General features: G+C 33.6%; 1 protein-coding gene across 1 annotated transcript in view; it reads left to right on the plus strand.

Moving 5' to 3' along the window:
- Positions 1-5,005: 5,005 nt before the first annotated feature.
- LOC143248542 (dynein axonemal heavy chain 5-like) overlaps positions 5,006-24,372 on the plus strand; it is a 173,131-nt gene continuing 153,764 nt past the window's right edge. Inside the window, 6 exon segments of the mRNA XM_076496978.1 lie at positions 5,006-5,250; positions 9,755-9,889; positions 14,627-14,699; positions 15,225-15,373; positions 15,500-15,695; positions 19,434-19,597. Coding sequence (XP_076353093.1) covers positions 5,149-5,250; positions 9,755-9,889; positions 14,627-14,699; positions 15,225-15,373; positions 15,500-15,695; positions 19,434-19,597 — 819 coding nt within the window. The 5' untranslated portion in view covers positions 5,006-5,148.

Genomic DNA, 24,372 nt, shown 5'->3' on the forward strand with positions numbered 1-24,372 from the left:
GAACAAATGGGCATCTAATAAAAGTACAAAAAAGTTCCCAGATGTCTGGTTTGTTTCAAAGTCTGCTTAACTACTTGTTAAATATCATTATTCTTCGACTTTGCCTATGGTACCGTAAATTGCCTATACCAATGTATTTTCTGTATATTGGAATAAATATCTTATAATATACTCTATTTATTCGTATATAAGCTTTGCTTACAGATATTTTAAAAGCTTTGAGGTTGTAAAAGCATAAGAACTATATTTCAATTCTTTTGGAAATTGCATAATGCAGTAGTAAATTGTCTTAATGTACTGACCACCATTATTTTTACAATTTGTTAACTTAAGATCGTGTTAAATAACTAATACCGGGAATGCAACAGTTAGGTGTATAAGATGACGCTATTGGTTCAGGTACATTAGTTGTTGCTAACTACTTTATTCCTCATAAAAAGCTTAATATAGCTTTTTTTTAAAGTCTTATTATAACTATTGAACTTTCTCGAGGCTGATGGCGTTTACATTTCATCTTTTAAAGAAACTTAACTTTATTTATTAATGATTTGATTTAGTTATTGTTAAGCAAAAACTATACAATGTGTTATCTGTGCTCTGTCTTCCACGGGTATCGAACACTTAAGTTAAACGTCGTATGCCTCTAGACTTACCATTGACCCAAGGTAATATTTATCAACGATTAGAGTATTAATTAAAACATTCCATACAGTAATAATTGATGGTTGGTGTATCAAAAATAATGAAAGAGATAGTGTGAACAGTGAGTGGGAAAAGTTTATAAAAATGTTATATAAAACAGCTGGTATGTGCCAATTTACTAGTTAAAATGCATAAAGACTGGATTTTTATCCACGTATTACTTATCATTAATTGGAGCTGTGATTTAGTTTCCAGAAAGCGCAGCTATCCATTATCGGGCAGGCTGCAATACTGCCTATGTAGAGATGGCTCGGATTGTTCATCGAAATAGTATTTTAAATATATTTTAATATATCATCAGAACCTTACAATACTATACAGTGTTTTCCTTTATATATATATAATAACTGAGTCCCAAGTTTGAGAATGTCGTGTTAAAAAGTTTGAGAGTCTTCCCTTTCTTTTTTATTACACAACTCAAAATAATAATAAAAAAGAACGGTTTTAAACAAATTCACTGAGGTGACAATTTCAAACAGTGTATCCGATTTTCTAAGTATTATTCATTACTGGTAATTAAAAAAAATACAAACTTTAATTCTGGTGTAAACGTTGTTATCATACCCCTTGCAGTTAGCTTTGTTATAGAAATGTAGTGCTCCGACAAAAACTAATGTACAGGGTGAAACAGGAATTACCAGCCAATAATAGATAAACGATAAATGTTTCAGTTGGAATTTCGTTGTATTTAAAATTCGGTTGTAAATAGAATCTATGCTCCATCTATATAGATATATACTCAAGTCAGATTGTTCTGCGACAGAAAACTTTCTAATTTAAAATTCGATGTCAGGGTTTTGTACATTTGTAACGGACCTCGTATTTTTAGATTCAGCCGTTGAATACGTAAATACAGAAGGCGTCTTGTCATCAGTAAAAATCAGACATGGACATTGAGATAATTGTGAATAGTAGTGTTATTACCAACGAATGTCTTTAATGTTTTACTAGTACTTGCCACAAATCTAAAGAAACAAAAAAGACAAACATAAGTGAAGCTTAACACTCCGATTAATATTTAAGTAAAGAAGCGTCATTTCAAATTCATGAAGTTCTCCTCACGATCTGTAGAATGCCCGGACAGTTGAAGCATCTTGAATGTCGTGTGTAATGGACGACAACATATGATCATCTAATTTACTTTTATCATAACTATTTAGAAGTCGTTTGACTTTAATTTGTCTTCTTTGTTTGATCACTAGAAGCATATCAGTTCTAGACGTTCTTCTGTTGGTTAAATCTTGAAGAACAAACTTTTGGTCTTGTTTGAAGGTGTACACATATAACTACTGTCGTTTCAATGTTCTTTAAGGAATTTTCTTTCAACATTTTAAGTTTGTTACAAATAAACTTTAGTCAAATTGAAATGTCATGTCCAATTCTCACTAGATTTCACAAGTAAAACAATATTATCAGAGGTATTTTATCGAATAATTAGTTGACATTTTTAAAAAAAGAATTGTTAAACGCTCAACTGACAGAAACAAAAATACTTTGAACTTGTAGTCCAGTATGATAAGACTGATAAAGAAAACTTAAGAAAGTTGCTAAGAAACGGAAATAGAAGAGAGTAATAAGAACTTAAACAAAGAACTTAAAATGCTTGTGTAAGTGACCACATTTGCTAATTTACATTTCGTAGAGAGGGCGATCAGCTTGCTTTAGGTCATCTTGAAGTAACACAGCTCACGATGGTATTCTCATTGTTTTTGGAATATCTCTTTCTTCATGAAGAAATGGATAAACTGAAAGCAGAAGTCCTGGTGCAAATATTTTGAAATCCAGTAATAAATAGAAAGTAAAACTTCATAATTAAATACGCCATTTTATCTTACCGTTACCAATATTATGTTTTCTAGCTTAGAACTATTGTAAAACGTTTATTACTAGTTTTGGGTAATGCGGCATTAATCCTGTAATATGAATTCTAGAAAAAACTTAATGTCTCGCGTCAAACAATTACTTTGGTATAACCAAAGACACTGAAATATAAATGCGTTATTATATTAAATTTTAATTTTATATTAACTTTATTTTCCGTAATTCACGAATACAAAAATAGTAGAATCCCTAAGTTAATTAAAATAAGCTTGTTAATATAAAGGTGCCAGTGCTGAGCTGTTCTCACAAAAAATTAAATGTCATCATTGAATTATTATTGCGTTTCAATATTAGTACCTTACGTATGGACACTTGATTTCATCTGAGGCAAAATCAAATTAAAGTGCTCTTTAATAGTCCAAGAGGTTAATAAAGTTGCTGTTTTAAGTAAGGAATACCTAATGTGTTGCAAATTAGAGTGACGACACCTAGGGAGGGCTTAGAGGGCTTGAGCCCCCCTAATATTGTTACCTACATATATTCATAAAATATGGAAAACACAATCGTCGTTGTTGCTTAACAATTAACATCAAAGAGACATAGATCTGTAGAACTCAACGTCTTCATTAAGACGGAAGTATGTGTCATGCGTCCCAAAGCAACATACTGAATGCACTGAAACTCATGCGCTGTATTGCCGCTCTCTGTGTTAATGCCATTCTATCTTGAGCTTTGACGAAGATTAAACAACCACGTTGATTTCAAGTTACAACAGATCATCAGGGATTTTACTCGATAAACCAAAGGTTTTACAGGTATTTACTCATTAATTTCATTTATCTTTTATTTAAAAGTAAACACATAGCATGCATGTATAAGTGTATTGTGTATGGATCAAAACTATGAAGCATTTAGCTGGTGTTGTGTCCTCTGTAAGATCATTTTGCATTGTGTATCAGCCATCCAAAATTGTACTGATGATTGTGGCATACACTTAAAATTGTGACTTACAATCCAATTAATGTTATACTTATGATTAAATAATAACCTTACATATTAACAGACCAAATATTATTTCTAAACAATTCTAGAATGAAGTTTGAAATTGTCATTAGGCTATTTAGAAGTGCCTAATTTAATGTAATGTAGTAGTTACATTATTGTAACAGGTGTTTGTCACACTTATGATAATAAACACAATATCACAATCACAGTTTGGCCTGTATGAATAATGTGAACTTATGAAGAAACCTGTCTTTCTGTGAAGGTCAACTGCAATTTAGCAAACTATGGTGTGGCAGAGGATGACCTCGCAGTGGAGGTCCACCAGTTGAACCGGCAAATTGCTAGGAAAAAAGACAAGGGGCAGGAAGTATCCACACCATTGGAGCTTGCAACCATGCTGGAGCCATACAAAGATGCCTTCATGGATCTCCACAAACTTGTATGCATCGCTGTGACCCTGCCTGTAACTTCAGCTGCCTGTGAGAGAAGTTTCTCATGTCTGAAGCTTCTCAAGACATACTTGCGCAACAGCAGTGGTAACAACCGCACCAGCAACCTTGCTGTCATATAGTAAACTTCAGGAAGGCAAAACAACTCTATATTGATACTGTTATAAACACATGTGCTGCCAATCACCAGAACATGCGCATTGCTTTGAAGTAATATTGACTATGAACACAACATGATAAGAGATAGTGACCTTACTTTTCCTCAGAGTGTATTAACTTCACATGGGATAATTCGTTTCTGCTATGTAAACTATGTCTTTATGTTATATTTCTTTTGATTTGTAGCTTTACTCTTAATGGTGTATTAAATGTTCAATCTAAGCTAATATTGATTTTCTTTATTATTATGTATTACCTTCGGTGGATTTAGGTGAGCTTCCTCTTTTACATATACGCATATTTTCATAAACAGATTATTTCTAATTTATAATAATGAATTATTAATCCGAGTATGAGTTTCCAATGAAAACTGCATTGAAAACGCAGTTCAAAATAGCATACCTTTCTGAAATGTATCTTGGTATTTACATTCTTATAATTTACCATCTATACTTCATATTAATGGCATTTTGGGAAGCCCCTCCATAGTTTACCTCAGCTCCCTCTCAACGAAAATATCCTGGCGCCGACACTGCAAAATTACATGATATGTTTGATACATGGAAACTATTGACTAATAAGAAACCAATGGAAGAAATCTTGCACAAGAACTCGATATTTTTTTGTAGTTCCTGAATGAGGCTTAGTCAAATTCGCCTCAAAACTGCCTGATCACGAACATTAACAGACCACGATACTACAACTTTGATTGTTCTGGGACGCTGAACAAGCGTGGTTTGAACGCAAACTTAGCGATCACCACAGGCTAAAAAGATCAATCGATTTCGTGTTGTTAGGGGTAACAGTATAAACAAATGAAAAAAAAAAACCCACAAAGAACTGTCAGTCAAATATTCAGGCGTGTTTTCAAATAAGTGAAGAATCGTATTGGCAAAAAGGTATTTATAAACTTTTTAGTTGTATGTGTTTCTTCACGAAGCGTGATTTGGTTTGAAAGACACTGATGTTTTGCAAGAGTGAGTAATAAAACAGAAAAGTCAGTGGGTACCTGATGCCGAAACGACGCCTTCAAGCAAATTTACAACGACTTCGACATACTGAAGGAATTCCTCGCACTCGAGCGGTTCAACATGACGGACAACGAGAAAAACAGGTACATGAAACGTCACTCAAATCTGTAAAGTCTGGACATAGTCATACGTAATATGTATATATAATATCATTTATACAGTGTGTATAAACTATGTATTTACACATGTTCTGATATCATGAGAAAAGTTTTGCAGTAGGTTTGTTTGTTAATTTGTAATTAAACACAAAGCTACACAATGAGCTATCTGTACTATACTAACCACAGGTATCGAAACTTGGTTTCTGACGTTGTGAGCCCGCAGACCTACCGATATATCACTGAGGGGGCCCTAGTAGGTTAGTAGAAAGTTTACAGTCCTATATCTCTTTAATCCTAGGTTCGATTTCCAGCAGTGGACAGAGCAATAGTGGGCTGTGGCTTTTTTCTAAAACAAACAATCTTCAGAAAATTCCTACCATCATATGTAATAAATATACAACATTAAGTAAAAACCTGAATAATTTGTAGCAAACAAGAGTGGTGTGATAAATTTTATTTTATCACGTTTAAGTTTTCTGCGTTTATATTTTAACAGTTCACTTTAACGTTTTATGAAACCTTTAACGAACAGTAGTTTTACAAAAATCAGATAATGCGAGATTGAAGGAGCAATACTATATAACATTCTGGCTAAAATAACCATATTATGTTCTGGCTATTTAAAATAAATCAGGCAAGTATTCATGGAATATTTAGAAGAATTGGAGTATTTGACAACTGAATATAAAGAGATTTTCTGGGAAATACTATTTAGTTCATCGGTTTCGGTATGTCGTAAATTATTTAAACCATAAAGAGCAAAATAAAGCTTAAAAAATAAGAGAAAATAATTAACTTCTGTATCTATAACAGCGAAAAAATCTAGGATAAAACGAGGTTGGTAGTAACATTGTGTTAACTTTTGTTATTGTTTTAAATGTCCGAGGTGTCTTAGGTTAATGATTGGTTTGGTTTGTTTTGAATTTCGCGCAAAGCTACAAGAGGGCTATCTGCGCTAGCTGTCCCTAATTTAGCAGTGTAAGACTAGAGTTATCACCACCCTCCGCCAACTCTTGGGCTACTCTTTTACCAACGAGTAGTGGATTGACTGTCACATTATAACGCCCCCACGGCTGAAAGGGCGAGCATGTTTGGTGTGACGGGGATTCGAAACCGCAACCCTCGGGTTACCAGTCGAGTGCCTTGACCACTTGGCCTTGCCAGGCCAAAGTTAATGATAGATTGCTTGTTTGTTGTTAAGCACAATACTACACAGCAGATTATCTGTACTTTGCCCACTACAAGTATTGAAAATTGATTTTTTAGCTGTGTGAGCCCTCAGATTTACTGCTGAGCCAATGTGGAGCGTAATAAATAGTATACACACAAACACATATATACTTATTTATGAATCTATTTTTCCTGAGCAAAACGTGAATTTTAGTGAAGGTGGTATAGAGGCTTCATTTATTCTTTAATTCACTACTCCTACTACAGGAACTAGTTTCACCGAACTTATAGCTCATCAGCATTTATGTTAAGTCCAGTAAGACTGGCGTACCAGCAGAGGTTTATGTCCTTTCTTCCGCCTTGAGATTGAAACTTCATAGCATAGTGTTTGTTTGTTTCGTTGTTATGCTCAAATCTACAAATAGGGCTATCTATGCTCTACCTACCATGGGTATCGAAGCTTGGTTCCTAGCGGTATTCATAGTGGATGAAAGGTATAAATATATTTCATAAGAAAATATTCCAGAATGGAAATTGAACCAAATAAAAAATCCTCGTCACGTGTTTAAACCGTTACTTAATCAGTTGATAAGGTGAGTGATATATGAGAAAATAAAGAAATATTCAGGCAGGATAAATATACGGTAGCAGGCTTTTTATAGAGGAAAATACATTTCGTGAGCCACTCTTCGGAATAGAAATCTCTTGAGGATAAGTTCAGCTGGAGGGAGTAGTTTTCGTGGAGGATGAACACGAGAGGTAGAAAATCGGCAAGAATGATATTATGAGTGAAGACGTAGCGTCTGAAGGCACTGAAGAATTTTGTGAAAGGCTATGTGGAGGGCACATCGTTCTAACCATATAAGTCGTTCGTAGCAGGAAGAAGAGGCAGATATCCACGACTCATGACTATTTGTAATATAAGGTCGAACGAAGGATAGAACATAAAATATGGATTCAAGCCCCAAATAGTTTCAGCTAGACACCACATCATACTGAAGCGTTGTGTTATCTGTTGCAAGGTAAGCCTTCTATATAAGGTAATCATTGAAGGTGACACTTAAGAATCGAACTGTGTTAAGCAATTGTATGGGACTATGATATATTTGAGCATTAAATACATCATAATTTTGACAAGATCGATATTTCCTTTTACTTGCTCCAAACAGAATAACTTGAGGTTTCTGTAGATTGAGTTTCAGCTACCAGTATCCAACCAAACAAGGAGGTGTTTGACTGTTATTTGTAGGACCCTGTTTTAGGTGACAATGATGGAGTAGATAACCAATGTGGCAATACCATCAGCATACTGAAAAACAGTAGCGGCTGTGGTATATAAGAAACATGTAGAATAAAGAAAAGAGTATGTGTGTTTGTGTGTGTTTTTCTTTTAGCAAAGCCACAAAGGCTATCTGCTCAGCCCACCGCGGAGAATCGAACCCTGATTTTAGCGTTGTAAATCCGGAGACATACCGCTGTACTAGCGGGGGACAAAGAAAAGAGAAATCACACATTGTGGAATACCAGTATGGAAGGCAAAGATCCTTGATAGGAATAACTACTTGACATTCGATAAGTATATTCAAAGTTTTATTTTATTTGCACCAAAAAAATAAACCCACTTCTAACACAACTGTTGTAAATTGTTCTTTTGTTGATTGATTATTTTATACTATCTGATAAAAATACTTCAAAGCCTAGTACATGTAACGATAGTATAGGAGTTTATTTTCTCCATAACGTATTTACAAGCATAAACGTAGTAGTAATAATGTATATGCTACATTTATAGCCAATGTAATTGTACAATTATAACGTAAAAATAAATTTACATGTACAACTTCACGGCTTATCGATCAAGTAACTGAAAACAAAACAATGATATTAACAGTCGTCTCCCCCTTCCTCAGTACCACAGTGGTAAGTCTGAGAACTTATGACGCTATAAACCAGTTTTTGATATCTGTGATGGGCACAGCACAGAAAGACCATTGTGTTCCTTTGTGCATAGCTACAAACAAAGACATAAAGACTCTCTGATTGATTCACTCTACTGATTAGAGACAATACATCATCTCAATACTTCATTGCTTCTTGTGCTTATAATTTAGTCCTTAAATTCACTAGAATATATGATGTCAACTTTTAAGTTTTTTAGGCCTACAATATTAAAATTTTCGAACTTAACGTCTTGCGCCCTTTAATTAACATTTATATTACAATATTAAAAATGTGGTTTATAACAATATGTTCTTATAATTTTATTTCATTTCTCTTCAAAAATAGTGTAATTTATCCACGCACAATAAACAATGTTTTTTTTTTCTCTTCAGCACGTCCTCGTCTTCGTAGAAACTATTAAATATTGCAAATAAAAGGTACGATGCCACAAATATGCCTAACCTATGATATTATAAATTGTGCTCAGATTGCTGTTCTAAGGCAAACTATAGGTCAAACAGTCCTTTTAAAACACCTACAGGTGATATTTTCCGTATTATATATTTGTACAATGATAATAGCCGTTATAGTATGGGCATGGATATAACCAGCACGAAAAATACAGTGACACTGCTACACCTAGGAACAATAGGCAAGACACTAAGTTACAATAGCAAGAGATTTGTAAGATTTTAACTTGAAAAGTAAATAAAGTCGAGTAAGTTGCAAAATAAAATATCACACAAAATGTCCAACAAACAACACTTAACGGAACAGAAAAACCGACAACTGTAGGTTGAACACTTAAATGCCAACTTCGCTCCGTGAAGACAAAATGATTTTGGCTAAGAAATAACTGAATTTGAAAAATATTATAATTTCCAATAGAATTCCCCAAAATGTCATATATTCTCATCATTAACAGAAAATGGAAAACAGAATTTCCAATTTCTCTATCTCCACATACAACCAGTATATATTAAACACGTTAAGATTACTTTATCAGATTTTCTAGGAAGGAGGCCTGGTACTGAAATACACAAGTCTTTGATCAGTTTCCTATCGTTAGTGATATCATGAGAATAGTATTAGAGCGGTTCAAGTCTGTACATTTCCTTCTAGCAACTGTTTTATTAATTTTAAAAACCTCTACTAATAGTGTGAAACAAAAATGAATAACAGTATATTCACGTACTAAGTTATAGGATGATTTTGTTTATTAAAGTTGCATATCATACTTTTTTCTCGACATATTTTCCTCTAAGGTTTCAAATTATATAACCTAATCTGTGCCTGTAGTTTTCAGCGTTTTATGTTTTTATATTTCAGTTTGCTTACATTATCAGGCTTTTTCACTAACGATAATTATTGACAGAGATTTCGAGAAGAAAAGACAGTTCTCAAAACCGAGAATCTCGATGAGCGTCATCATCATATCTTCTTAACAATTGCCAAAGCAACAGGACTTACAGAGGAAGATGTAATTAGGGATATATTTACTGATGAAAATGTAAGTCTACTTGAAGTAATTTACTATATTTATTTACTTGTTTATATAAAACTGTATTTAATAACTGGTAAACTGTCTTTCAGTATCTTTGTCATAAGTGTCAAGGTTTATAATTTTAAAATTGGAGACTAAAACCCCGTGACAGACCCGACCAAGTGGAGATAGATTAATGTGAAACTTTGTGCTAAAGCAAGCAAAAATAATCAGAGGTTCGATTCCCCTCGGTGGACTCAGCAGATAGCCCGATGTAGCTTTGCTATAAGAAAAACACACACTAGCTTATTTTGTTTAAGTGGGGAGGTTGCTGATTTTATATATGTAATCTTCTGGGGTAAATTTTTGAAGCCTTAGGATTAATCTTATTACTAGGCTTTTGTTGTACTTGTAGCTTTTTAAGGCTGTTTTCTGACACATCATAGGTTACTTGACACCCATATATAAGTGGGCGTACAAACGTTTGTATATTTTAAGGGATGTTGCGAGTGTAAAGCTTGTGTGCTTGCCTGCAATAAACCTGATGTAGTTGGTGCATTGCTAATCGAGGTACGTATGTTCTAAATATGTTTGTTCCGTGTTAGACAGGTGTCACAGATAATACAGAGACATTTAATGTTGTTACTCATTTTTACTTGTCTAGTAGTGAGACTTCTTGCAGTGTTGGGGGATCTCCATGCGTGAATCATGGGGACGTAATCACTTGAGTTTTTCGTTGTTATTTTTATGAACCATGAAATTTGTTGTTTTAGTTAATTAAGTGGACGAGACTATTATTAAATTTAATATATTGTGTTTGTTGGCGAGTGAAAGTTGGTGTGTCGTCGTATAGTGTTTGCTTGTTTTTGAATTTCATGCAAAGGTACACGAGGGCTATCTGCGCTAACCGTCCCTAATTTAGCAATGTAAGACTAGAGTGAAAGCAACTAGTCATCACCACCCACCGTCAACTCTTGTGTTATTCTTTTACCAACGAATAATGGGATTGAACGTCACATTCTAATGCCCCCACAGCTGAAAGGGTGAGCATGTTTGGTGCGAAGGGGATTCGAACCCGTGACTCTCAGGTTACGAGTTGAGCGCCTTAACCACCGAATCTTGTTTTGGTTTGTTTGTTTTGGAATTTCGCACAAAGCTACTCGAGGGCTATCTGTGCTAGCCGTCCCTAATTTAGCAGTGTAAGACTAGAGGGAAGGCAGCTAGTCATCACCACCCACCGCCAACTCTTGGGCTACTCTTTTAGTCAATGTGGGATTGACCGTCACATTATAACGTCACCACGGCTGGGAGGGCGAGCATGTTTAGCGCGACTCGGGCGCGAACCCGCGACCCTCAGATTACGAAGCGCACGCCTAAACGCGCTAGGCCATGCCAGGCCCCCCACCGAATCTAAATATCTTGTACATGCTGTTTCTGTCTAATACATTTCGTATAGATTTTCCACTTTGCGAATCTCCATTTCTGTTTAAATATTTACGTGGATCATTTAAATTACCTATAGTCAGGGATTTTTTATTTCTTGACATCTATTGTTGGAGATAGTTTATATTAATGTTTTTGACGGGGAACAGCAAATGGCTACAATTGGAATGGTTGTTCTATTTTTATGAGGATGTTACAAAATATGATTTTATTTATGTAAGATTTAAAATACTATTCTATTGATATTATACTGGTTATGTTATTTTTATAAGTCTATTTCTCTGTTCGTTTTCGTGTCAAGTAGAGTGTAAGATTTAAATCCGTGAATATTAATGTTTATTAGTTTTCCTTGCTTAATGCTTCTAAAGCTATTAGAATGTTAGGTTTAACTTGTTGTTTTAGAATGTTTATTTCAAATTTTCATTGGTGAGTAAATCACCTTGACAATTAAGATTAGCGTTTTAGTTGCCTCTATGAATTTTATGTTTGTTGCGTTCGTTGATGCATTCTGAGTGATACGTTGTGTGGTGAGACAAGAAGTGGTATTTAGTTATTGAACAAGTTTGTTTGCTAAGAATTAAGCACAAAGCTATACATTGGGCTACTTGTGCTCTGCTGATCACGGGTATCGAAACTTGGTTTTTAGAGATGTGAACCCATAAACATACCGCTGTGCAACTAAACAAAAAAACTAAATACTGCCATTGTCGGACATTCGTTCAGTTCCACCAACACTGCGAGCAGGTGAAATAACAATTCGTTTGTAACAAAGGGAAGGAAATTGTATCTTTTATAGTGGGATTGACCGTCACATTATACACCCCACGGCTGGGAGGGCGAGCATGTTTAGCGCGAAACGGATCGTTTGGCACGTTGAGACCATTTTTTTATATGTAAAACGGATCGTTTGGGTTGAGAGGAGCGAACAACGTTTCGACCTTCTTCGGTCATCGTCAGGTTCACAAAGAAAGGAAGAGGTAACTGACCGGAAGCTGACCACATGTTTGAAAAAGATTGTGTAACTGAGTGTCGGAATGTTGAAGGCGTGCTGAGATGTTTGAATATATAATTTTATATTATTTATTTTATTATTATAATTAATTATATTATTTTTAATATAGGTATAAAGGTGTTCCTTTGTATTTGTTTATTTTGGGCTTGAGTTATTGTATAAGTAAGGTTTCTTTAATTTTGCGTTTGTTTATGTTTGTTTCTTTGTTTTAGTATTTGAGTGTTTTCTATGGTTATGTTGTGTTTATTTGAATTGCAGTGTTTAAAAACGTAAGAATGTGTTTGTTTGGAAATTTCGCACAAAGCTACTCGAGGGCTATCTGTGCTAGTGTAATTTAGCAGTGTAAGACTAGAGGGAAGCTAGTCATCACCACCCACCGCCAACTCTTGTACTCTTTACCAACGAAGTGGGATTGACTGTAACATTATACACCCCACGGCTGGGAGGGCGAGCATTCTCGGATTGAGTCGCACGCCTTACGCGCTATCTGTGACTTTCTTTGAATCTGGTTTCCATTTTTCTACTTGTTTCTCCAATATAGAAGCCGTGGCAGTTATCACATTGTATTTTATAAATAATGTTGGTGTGGTGCTTGTCAGTATAGTTTTTACATAGTATAGACCTCAGTTTTGTGCCTGGTTTTGGGAAAAAAAAATGATATTAAATGGAATGTCATATTTTGTTCCTGGTTTTTGCCAAATGTTGGTTATTTTTCTGCTGATGTCGGGAATATATGGTATGCAGCAGTATATGGTTTCGTGATTTTTTGATTCGTGAGATATATTTACTTTTGTTGGTTGATTTAGCTTTCTGTCCAGCTGTGTGCGTATAATGTTTTCCACGGTTTGTGGAAGAAACTTATCGATATTGATGAAGTATTGTTTTTTTTTTGTCCAATTCATCGTTAATTTTATCTGGTGAGCATAGTTTTATGGCTGTGTTTATTTGGTTTTTTAGTATGTTGAGTTTTTGTTTTATTTCATTTGTTGACTCCAAAGGAATGTATAGTCCAGTATGGGTGATTTTTTGGTGGATTTCTGTTTTAAATTGTGTATCGGTTCCTGTAATTTTGAGAAATTTTAAGAAATGATATTTGATTGCTTTCTTCTTGTTCACATGTGAAGTTGATGTAGGGATGTATAGTGTTAATGTGATTGAAAAAATTAAGTGTGTGTTCTGTAGATTTGAATCCCGCAATCGTGTCGTCTACATATCTGTACCAGTATAGTAGTGGATGTAATGCTGTGTTAATTGCTTGTGTTTCAACTTGTGTCATAAAAATATTAGCTAGAAGTGACACTTTGTTGCCCATGCTTAGGCCATTTGTTTGTATGTAGTTGTGGCTGTTGAACATGAAGTTTGTCTTAATCGTGATAAATTCTATGAGGGTTTCTAATTGGTTGCTGAGAATGTCTATAGATGGGTTAGGGTCTCGGATATAGAGTTCCAAGACTATCTTGAAGGTCGAAACGTTGTTCACTCCTCTACGTAAAAATAAAAATTTTTCTCAACCCAAACGAGCCGCTTTTACATATATATTTTTCTCTACAAGTGGGTTTTCTCGACATCACTGATAGGAAATTGTGCTTCCTTTTTTTTCTTCTTAGCATCGTGAATGTTAAAAGTGCAATAAAAATACATAAATGTACTAGTGCTGAAAACAAAGATATACTGTTTTCAAATTTCTATCAATATAAAATTAAATGTAGGGGTCCAACCCCGCTCCCTTGCGTCGTCCTGTCACTGTGTCAAGTTTGATACTTACTGATTAAAAAATTTAGAAACGTACAAGGAACAGATAACAAATAATTGATATACGGCAGTATATTTTTTTCTCGGACACACATTTTCATTTATATTTTAAAAATGGTTTAAAGTTTATGTAGACTATTGGTTGGTGTATGTAACCTAACTTATTGGATACTGCACTAAGGTTTTTGTTTGAGTATAAAAGTGATTTGTTTTTGGCTGCCCCTTGATTTCTGTTGCACTCGATTTCAACATACAGACAGAAGTCTCATGCAACAGAATTTCATTCAGTTTGGTAACACAAACACTATGGTCACTTATGTGGTGCAAATATATAATATTATATTTTTAAGTTCGTTTGTGTTTACTTGATTCCTTTTGCTTTCCTTGTTCCATATATTTATTTTCTTAATCATGAACCAACGTTTTGCGTGTAATTAAACGTGAATACTACTTATATACAATTAACATTCATGTGATATACACAGTCAGTAGATTACATCTTACGTTCTTACGTACGCCTCAGAACCGAATTTAGTAACAATTTTAAAACTTTTCAGAAAGTACTACTTAAGCGTTTTTTCACGGCTGGAGGGCTTCGCAGTTTATTATTTTTTTGTCAGACCAAAAGAGGTATGTGTTATTTCTTACTTTTAACTGTCTTATGAAAATATAAACCGTTTCCTTTAACGATGAAATTATGGAGAAAATTTGAAAAACAATTTATATTTTAATGATAACTGAAAGTAATTATCAATTATTTGTGTGTATAGCGGCTGTATAATTAAGAAATATATATATATTATATATAATATCCATTTTATATGAAGGATTTCTTCACTTAATGTCAGTTTTCGTCTCAGAGCACAAATCCACACTATGAAAAACTTTCCGATATTGCGAAAATAACTTTACTAGCTGTTATGTTAATCTAGTAATAAGATTCTCTGGACTAATGTTTTTATGAATCCTAACGTATGTACACCTCTGTTACTGAGAAAATAAAAATGTCATAAAACGAATAAAAACAAGGTTTCTGTGGAGGTATCACTTGTTAACGGTACTAATTTTATCAGCATACGAACTGAGACAAAATTTGATTTCATATTTAGTTAAAATCACGAGTTATAGAAGCTATTTTTTTAATTTATATATTAGAAAATGCATCGAATGAAGTTGAACAAAGTCAACGAGACCACAAGAAGCAAATCACGTTAGTGACTGAAAAAAACCCATTATCGGAGGGTGTTTGTGTTTTCTTTGTAAAAATTGATCCAACGGTTCCTGTTACTGCTACTGCTGAAGATGTAAGATTATTCTTCTATTTTACTGATATTATATTTTAAAGAGGGTATTATACTTCGTAATAGTTGTTTTTCTTTAATATTTCTAACCTTATAAACGTTATAGTATAGTATCCTTGCAAATTTTAGGCTTATGTAGTGGGAGTGTTTGACGGATGTGGCGAGAAGCTCTTCAGGTCTCTGCAGAGGATGCTAAGTTTACTTTACTATCCCGTACTCCAACAAACCACTAACACCCTAGATCAAGAAAAAACTAAACTTGGGAAGAAAAAAATAAAGGAAGATGTACTGTACTCTTTGACTCTTTTAGCAAGTTCTTTGAAAGGTAAGAAAGTAAGAAGAAAAAAACATACAAAGAATTGTTATTACGTGTTAGATACTTTTAAATAGCAAATCAAATGAAATAACATGGCACACAAAGGGTTGAATTCATTATATTGAAACAATGTTGAGTGCACAGTTAGGAAGTCACGTAGCATTCACAATTACTATAAAGTCACGGCGGAAGTACATATATTTTGACATTGCTTTGACGTTACATAAATATTTATTATGTTTCAGACAAGGTTATGGAACAACCATTTCCTCTGCAAAATATTCGTACATTCAGATTATAAAGATGTGTTCAGTTCGGTGGTTTATAATCTCCAAGATGGGATGTCTTTTTTTTTCCCATTGACATTGTAAAATAAATATGGATCAACTTATGGAAAAAGAATATTCAGAAAGAGACCTGCAACAAGTCATACCCTAGCCATGGTAGATACGGTGCAGTGTCTTGTGATAGACAAAAATTCGCGAAAACAAAATTCGATGGTAAAAAGTAACAGTATGCGACATAATCAAGAGATATTCGTCTGGTATCTAAGGTAATACAGTAGTTGTTAACTAAAATAAGGCTTCTAGTCATACCTCTCGTTCAACCGTCGCATACTTTAAGCAGCTAAAGAATAAAGCATATCAGTTAAGTCACTTACTGATTTCTGTGCGATCGAACTGTTGAAACGGTATCGGGAAACTGGTGACCTTTTATATTAGATGAATTATAAATATCTAATACGGATGAATGGTGTAATTTGGACGTTACAACCTCATAGTGGAGCCTTTTTGCAATGAAAACTACACTGCAGGACTATTGCCAAGATGCACGGTTGGCAGACAGAGTATAACTAGATGTGGCGATATGAGATACAATAACGTGGTATCCATAATCATTTTAATCTAATGCATTAAACCTCCATACGAGTCAGATGTTTTGTTAAAAATTTACATACAATGTTCTTTCAAAGTGCCCAACCAACCTTTGAAATATGGCATGCTTTGCAGTACAACTGTGTGAATACAAGTATAGTTTATGTATATATAAATGCACCAGCGAGGTAATTTAATAGTTTTAAAAATTGCAAGGTGTTAACATATTGTTTATTAATTTATTTTAAGATGAGGGATTACAAACTTCATAAAATGTGCAAAAAAGAAAGTCACATTGCTTGGTCACGCGAATATACTGGCATGAGATCGTATAATATTACAAGGAGCTTAATGGTGCATCAATCATAAAACATTCAGGTCGGCTGAGAGTGTTATCGGAGCATTCTCTTTTTAGATTATGAAAGAAAAATGTGATCAATCATTTTTATGACAAATTCATGGTGTCTACAATATGCACTGTGACTTTATATGAACAGGTTCCACATGTGAATTATGTGAAGCATGCTTTTCATAAATGTCAGGATATTTGGCATTTTCCTGCTTGATGTAAAGCCTGTCCTCACGAAAAGTTTAACAAATGGTCACTAATTTTTTTGTCTAATAATAAAAGTTTAGTTTCAAAATGACGGCTAAATATATGCCTGGAAATAGGATGCTGAATAATATATCATAATTATGTTATGCCAACTCTTAAGGATCGTGTTATTATATGATTTGAATATTTGCGCATTGAGTGGGGATTTGCCTCTAAAATATATGTGCATTTAAGTGTCCATGATTATAAAAATATCTTAAACTAACACATCTCAAAGGTCATGGCGAAGGTTTAATAAACAGGCAAATGTGCTATTTTAGTAGTGTGATGTTTCAACAACAGGTTTTGTAGACTGAGGGTCGCGGCTTCGAATCCCCGTCACACCAAACATGCTCGTCTTTTCAGCCGTGGGGGCGTTATAATGTGACGGTCAATCCCACTATTCGTTGGTAAAAGAGTAGCGCAAGAGTTGGTGGTGGGTGGAGATGACTAGCTGCCTTCCCTCTAGTCTTACACTGCTAAATTAGGGACGGCTAGCGCAGATAGCCCTCGAGTAGTTTTACGCAAAATTCAAAACAAACAAACAAGAAATGTTTACTATAGCCATGTTTCGACGGCATTATTTTTATGTGTTTTTACTTTTACTAAGCTAAAAACTTCAGTGTTATTTTATTCTCGCAAAATAGGGCATAACATGGTGATTATGGCGCTCAAATCGCAATATTCGGGTCACAAGCTCAAATCTCGTTACCAAACATACTCGTCGCTTCAGTCACGAGAGCGTTATATTGGGACGATCAATTCCATATTTTGTTGGTAAAAGTAGTCCAATGATATATGAAGTTGATTAATTGCATTTTATCTTGTCTGTCGCTTGAAAATTAGTGACAGGTATAGGCCTGGCATGGCCAAGCGCGTACGGCGTGCGACTCGTAATCCGAGGGTCGCGGGTTCGCGCCCGCGTCGCGCTAAACATCCTCCCCCTCCCAGCCGTGGGGGCGTTATAATGTGACGGCCAGTCCCACTATTCGTTGGTAAAAGAGTAGCCCAAGAGTTGGCGGTGGGTGGTGATGACTAGCTGCCTTCCCTCTAGTCTTACACTACTAAATTAAAGACGGCTCGGTGCAACGGGCTGACAACCTACTGACTTAAACACCTGTTGAAGAATCCGCAAGCGATTGCGGCCCAATGTTCCTTGATGGAATCTAATGGTGATAATTAACCAACTAACTAACGCAGGTATTCCTCGAGTAGTTTTGGGCGAAATCCAAAAACAAACTCTTCTGAACTATTTTGCATAAATACTCACTTTAGCAACCGCATTTATTTTTTCTAAGTTATGTAAAATACTTTTAATATTTTGTTGTTAAAATTTCGAAATATTTCTATTATAAAAATAAACAGTTTCTATATTGAAGTAAATAATGACGTTCCCTTCAATATCATTATACTGAGCAGCATGTTGCTCACAAAAAACTTTATATATGTGTGTGTGTGTGTGTTTCATGTGTGTATGTTCATATAAAGGTGTGAAAGTACTTAAGGATAAGTTCCAACCTACTTAAAATGAAGTGTGTGTTTTAACACTCCCTAATGGCACAGCGGAATGTTTGCGAACTTGTAACGCTAGAAACCGAGTTTTGATACCTATGGAAAGCGGGACAAAAATAGTCAAATTGTATAGCTTTGTCTTTAACTTAAGAAAACAACGACAAACAATGTTTTTCTACCAACAGTTGATGGTTATGTTTAAGCTTAGTTAAAAGATGCTGTACCGACATATAGCTATGCTGTTCTGTGAAAGCCAAAAATTGTGAAACATAAAGAAAAAACAATGTAAAGTTCTCTGGATAAATATTAAATCACTATTTCATTATCTATACAAATGGATAATTTGTTTGATTCGAATATTTGCAAGGAGCCGCACAATAGCAAGTTGCTCTTAATCTTGAAATGATAGATAAGAGTAAAGGCAGATAGTTAACAACACCCACCTTCATCTCTTATGCTATTCAAATCAAATAGTGAACTTTAACTGTCGCTCTCATGAAGCACCCATAGCCCTCACAGTGAGGGGCGCATGTTGTTGTTTCGCAGCAGTCGGAACAGAGCTTTAGACCCTCGAATCCACTCTCTGGAACTCTGATTGGAACCTTATAAAGAACTGCACCACAAAAGGTTTGAATTTTGCTATCACTCCAAGCACGCCTGCTTTATAATATATATTACAAAAGGGCAATTTATTTCTTAAAAGGAGAGATCTTTTCGTGTTTTTGACTATGACAAGTTCCACATTCTTATATTTAATTCCTCTAGTTGCACACATGTGTATACTGAGAAGAACGGTGCTGAGAGACCTTCGTGGAACGGATCTTGCTAACCTCAAAAGTCCAAACGAATGTTTTCAGGCTGCCAAAAGTCTTGATATTGTGAACAGTGCTGAAAAAGTTATGAAGATTTGGATTGAACAAATTCAACAGGTACTGTGATGAGGGTTGAAGACGTTTAATCTTATCTAATATAAGAACATTCGATTAGGACTTTAATGTACTTAAACGTGTTTTTGTTGAGAAAAAAATCTTTCGGTAGTATATTTGTTAATGTGCGAAAATGAATAACATAAAGCTACGAATAATTTTGGAAACCATAGACTTTGAACAGTAAAGTTCAAATCATGAACGAAATATGTTTGCCTCTTATATATTTGATATATATATATATAGCTATGTAGTACATTTCATTACGTCTGTAAATAATCATCAGTTTAAACAATATTTAAAATGCGAGTAACTTGATTTGATTACGCTGGTCAACAAATGTAAACTTTTGGTTTATTTGTTTATTGCATAAAGGTTGTTTGTTTTTTTATCAAATGAACATGTTCTTCACAATGAGTATATATTTTTGCGTGGTACATGTGATTTTTGTGGAATGAGCCGAAAAACTTTTTTTTATACTCTACACAAGGTTTTCAGGGATCTTGAGAAATTAAATTCTATAATACAGAAACGTTATTCGTTATTTTATATATACAAATCAGAAATATTATTTATTACTATTTTATTTTATATATAAAAACATATTTGAATTGTACCCGTTAAAAGAACCTCTTAGTCAATGCTTTTTGGTTATAGAATGGGGCATGGCCAAGTGTGTTAAGGCGTTCGATTCCCGATCGCACCAAACATGCTCGCCCTACCAGCCGAAGGGGCGTTATAATGTGACAGTCAATTCGTTGGTAAAAGAGTAGCCCAAGCTTTGGCGGTGAGTGGTGATGACTAGCTGCTTTCCCTCCAGTCTTACACTGCTAAGTTAGGGACAACTAGCTCTAGAGTAGCTTTGCGCGAAATTAAAAAAAACAGTCAGCGTGTTTATATTTTTCTCGTCTTGGTTACACTCTTCCATGACAATAATGCTTTTTCAAAACATTTCATCATGTTCACCACTAACGTCACCGAGGCTTAGCAGGAAAAACACTAAAGAAAATAAATCTTCAATGGTATGCTGACGGCTCTGTCCCGACTTTATACAAAACAAAACATTTTAATCAAATACTTTTCAGCGCATGTCCATTTTCTCAAAAACCTAATGTAACAGAATAACTTCAAGGACATTTTAGCAATCAGCATACTTAAATTTAGAAATATTACATATTCTCGTTAAAAGAAAAACACTACTTTTGTTGACCAGTGTTATTTGATATGGGTGTGTGTGTGTGTTTTCTTATAGCAAAGCCACATTGGACTATCTGTTGGGATTTAATATGGAATAATCGATACACAAATTTAGTTTGGTCAGTTTATTAGTATTTTCAAAAACAAAATGTTACTTATTTTTCATTTTAAAAATATAATATAAAGGATCAAATACATAATGTTTTATCCTTCAATTTTAAAGCTGTTTATTTTAATATTTTAAATACAATTACAAATATTATATTTATTACCCAATGGCTGATTAGGGTAGTTCTTTCAAGATGCCACTTTGTATATTGAGTTCGGTCTCGTCTGCTACAAATTGTAACTGGGATTAACTATCCATGTTATTACATTTATTCTCTACTTAACAGCATATTTTAAATTCAGTTCTCTGGGGGTTTTAAGAAGAAGGAAAGTGTGTAATAATATTTTAACCGCACTATCCACGTTATTCATTCCCACGACGTGTATCGTTTACTAATAGATGTGGTCGTAACACAGTTTAAGAAATTAATAATTAGTTTGTTACGTCAGCAATTGTTATGTGTATGGTGTGAACCCCTTTTTCTAAGCTGGCAAAGAATGATTACAATTCATTATTCTTTTTATTAGACGTTAGTATAATCAATTGTAATTATTCTTCGCCAGCTTAATAAAGGCATTCGTAGAATTATACCGTAATAAATGTTGTAATAAGTAACATTAAAGTATTAGAATTTGTGTGGGGTAAAATCTTGCTAAGTATTAATCAACAAACATTAAACCCCTTGATTGAAAATGCAACAAAAACTAGGTGAGAAGGAAACTTTGTGGACTACATATTTTAAATCACGTTCTTGAATGTTTTGAGACTGACCTTATAATATATGAAATATAAGTACTAAATAGATAAAACTATATACCTCTGCTCTGCTTCTTGTGTAACATGTTTGGTTAGTGTAAGGGAAAAATATTTAACTATTGTGGGCACATTTTTTAATAATAGTTATACCTTAAAAATGTATTTATCATATCACAAGCTAGTTGAAAAATTACATATCAATTTCCAAAACTGTTGCTTTCCTCACATGTGAAATGAAGAAGATAAATATTAAAAAATAAAAGTCTAAGGCACTCTAGAATGTGAAGTCATGGTCTTTCGGTTCTTCTGCTTCATTATTTCTCAGTGTAATACTTAGTATGTTGATACTAGTATTAATACAATAGTAAAAGCAATAAATTCATGTTAATACAACAGTTTAAAATATTTAATGAAATGAAGATCTTGCTATCAGAATTAAAAAAGGAAACCTAATATTAAATAAATGTATGGATGACGTTTGATGAAGTTCAGAACTTTATATTGGTATTACGGACTTCCCAACATTTAATTAGTTGTAGTACTAACATTAGTTTGCATTATGCTTATTGTTAGCAACACTGATCCAAGATCTTATAAGCATGAAAGGGAAGGAGAACCATATTAGTATGTTCAATTTCAATTTACTCAGCACAGACTCCACTGCATTTTTGTCTTGAGATCATTCTTTACAAGTTAATTCATTATTACGGGGTCACTTAGAAAAACAAACAATCAAACCATTAGCAGTTTATTTGGAGGGTGAAAAATGTCAGGAGAAACATTTTAGATGTGAACTCGTATCTAATGAGGTTTTATCAATTTCTGTTATATCATAGTTGTTCCTTTGAACTTGAACCTTCAATTCATCCTTTTATTCTTGATGTTCTTAACATTAGAATAATAGCAAATAAGTTTATCTTTCAATCTGCCAGTCTTATTTTTGACCTGTTATGCTCTACATTTATTTTCAATCTTCTAAAATCTTGGTCAAAAGTCTCTTGATATCCATAATTTATAATATAACTCAGGAGAGAAAATATTTTATCAAAGAAGAAGCTACGATTTGGGCTTCTAAAGCATTTGCCACCTCAATTTTCAAGCTTATATTTCAACTTTTTCTCTCTGCTATTCAAACAAATTGTGTTTAAAAAAATCAACAAACATCTGATTAAATGTCATCTAGTTGTTTGTAAATCTTCATTCTGGAAAAAACAAATTTAAATTTTTTGTTCTCTTATCATAACATGTCCTGGCATGTCCAGGTGATTAGGGCACTTACCTCACAATCTGGAGGTTACTGGTTCGAATCCTTGTAACTCCAAGCATATTTGCACTTTTAGCTTTGGGGCATTGTAATGTGATGACCAATCCTGCTATTCATTGGTAAAAAGAATAGCCCAAGAGTTGGTGGTGGATGGTAATGACTAGCTGCTTTCCCTCTAGTCTTACACTGCTAAATTAGGAATGGTTAGCACAGATAGCTATTGTGAAGTTTTGCTGGAAATTCATAAACAAACAAAACAAACATACCTCAAATTTCTTAAACAGTTTAATTTTAGCAGTCTGTTTCCATGTTCTTTTCTTAAAGTTGATGTCTTTTCAGTAGTGAGAGAGAATTTTCTTGACTCTACACCTTATTCCAGATGAGACTTACAGAAATTGTTTGCAAAATATTTTCTTTTTTTTTTTAAAATTATATATTTTGTGGAAATATGAAGTAATATAGCATTAATTACTGAAGCATTTGTGCTATGTATATATATATATATATATATATATATCTGTATTGTATAATTTTACATAAATAACTATTCACTAAAACATTAAGAGATGTTTAAAATTATGAAGTAACAATTTCTCTAAGTATTTAAGGGTTAGCCAATTTATTTTTATAAAATCAGGAATTATAAACGTAAAATACAGTATATTGTAAAATAATACGTCTTTTTATTTTGGCTTTAATTACTTGACTCCTTGCAGAAAATTGAAAGGAATTTTCTTAATTTGTGGTCATTATACAAATTACATTTCACTTACAATTATTGTCAGATTTATTTAGTATTAGCTACAATTTTACTTAAAATTAGCTGTTGTCATGTTAGCCAGTTTTTCTGTAGCTGAAGTGGAAGATTTATTAGAGTTATGTGTATTTGCATTATTTGGAAGAATACTTGAAATGTTTCATTCAAGGTTACAACTTAGTGTTTCAAACTAATGGTACAACAAACTTCTTACTTTTTTGTGCTTTTTTTTAAACGTAAAAGTTATTGTCAACAAGGATAAAAATAATGTTCAGGTTCTTTAGAAATTATAAAAATTTCAAAATCTCAAATTACCAAGGAAAATAATGCATTCTATGTTAAACATACAAAACTTAAAGAAAAAAGTTAACAGCTTGTGACACCCCATGGTTGTTTCATAGTATCAAAGTTTTAAACAGTCATTTTTTCTCGCTATGCAATCTGTCATTTATATTTGCTTTATGTAATTTAGCATCTACTAAAAGTTAATAAAAATATGTCTCACTTCTGAAAGATCATTGTGTTAAATTGAACTAATAAGCTTAAATGCATGGCTGTAATATTATTAATTCTGATGATATTAGACTTGTCATTACTTTTTGATACTGGAGAAAGTTCCTGAATCATTAAAGGAAATATAAACTAAGTTGCTTAAGAAATGAGAATTTTGAAGGTTATGTTAAATTTTTACATAA

Source organism: Tachypleus tridentatus, chromosome 1 (assembly GCF_004210375.1).
Source record: "Tachypleus tridentatus isolate NWPU-2018 chromosome 1, ASM421037v1, whole genome shotgun sequence".
Lineage (NCBI taxonomy): Eukaryota > Metazoa > Arthropoda > Merostomata > Xiphosura > Limulidae > Tachypleus > Tachypleus tridentatus.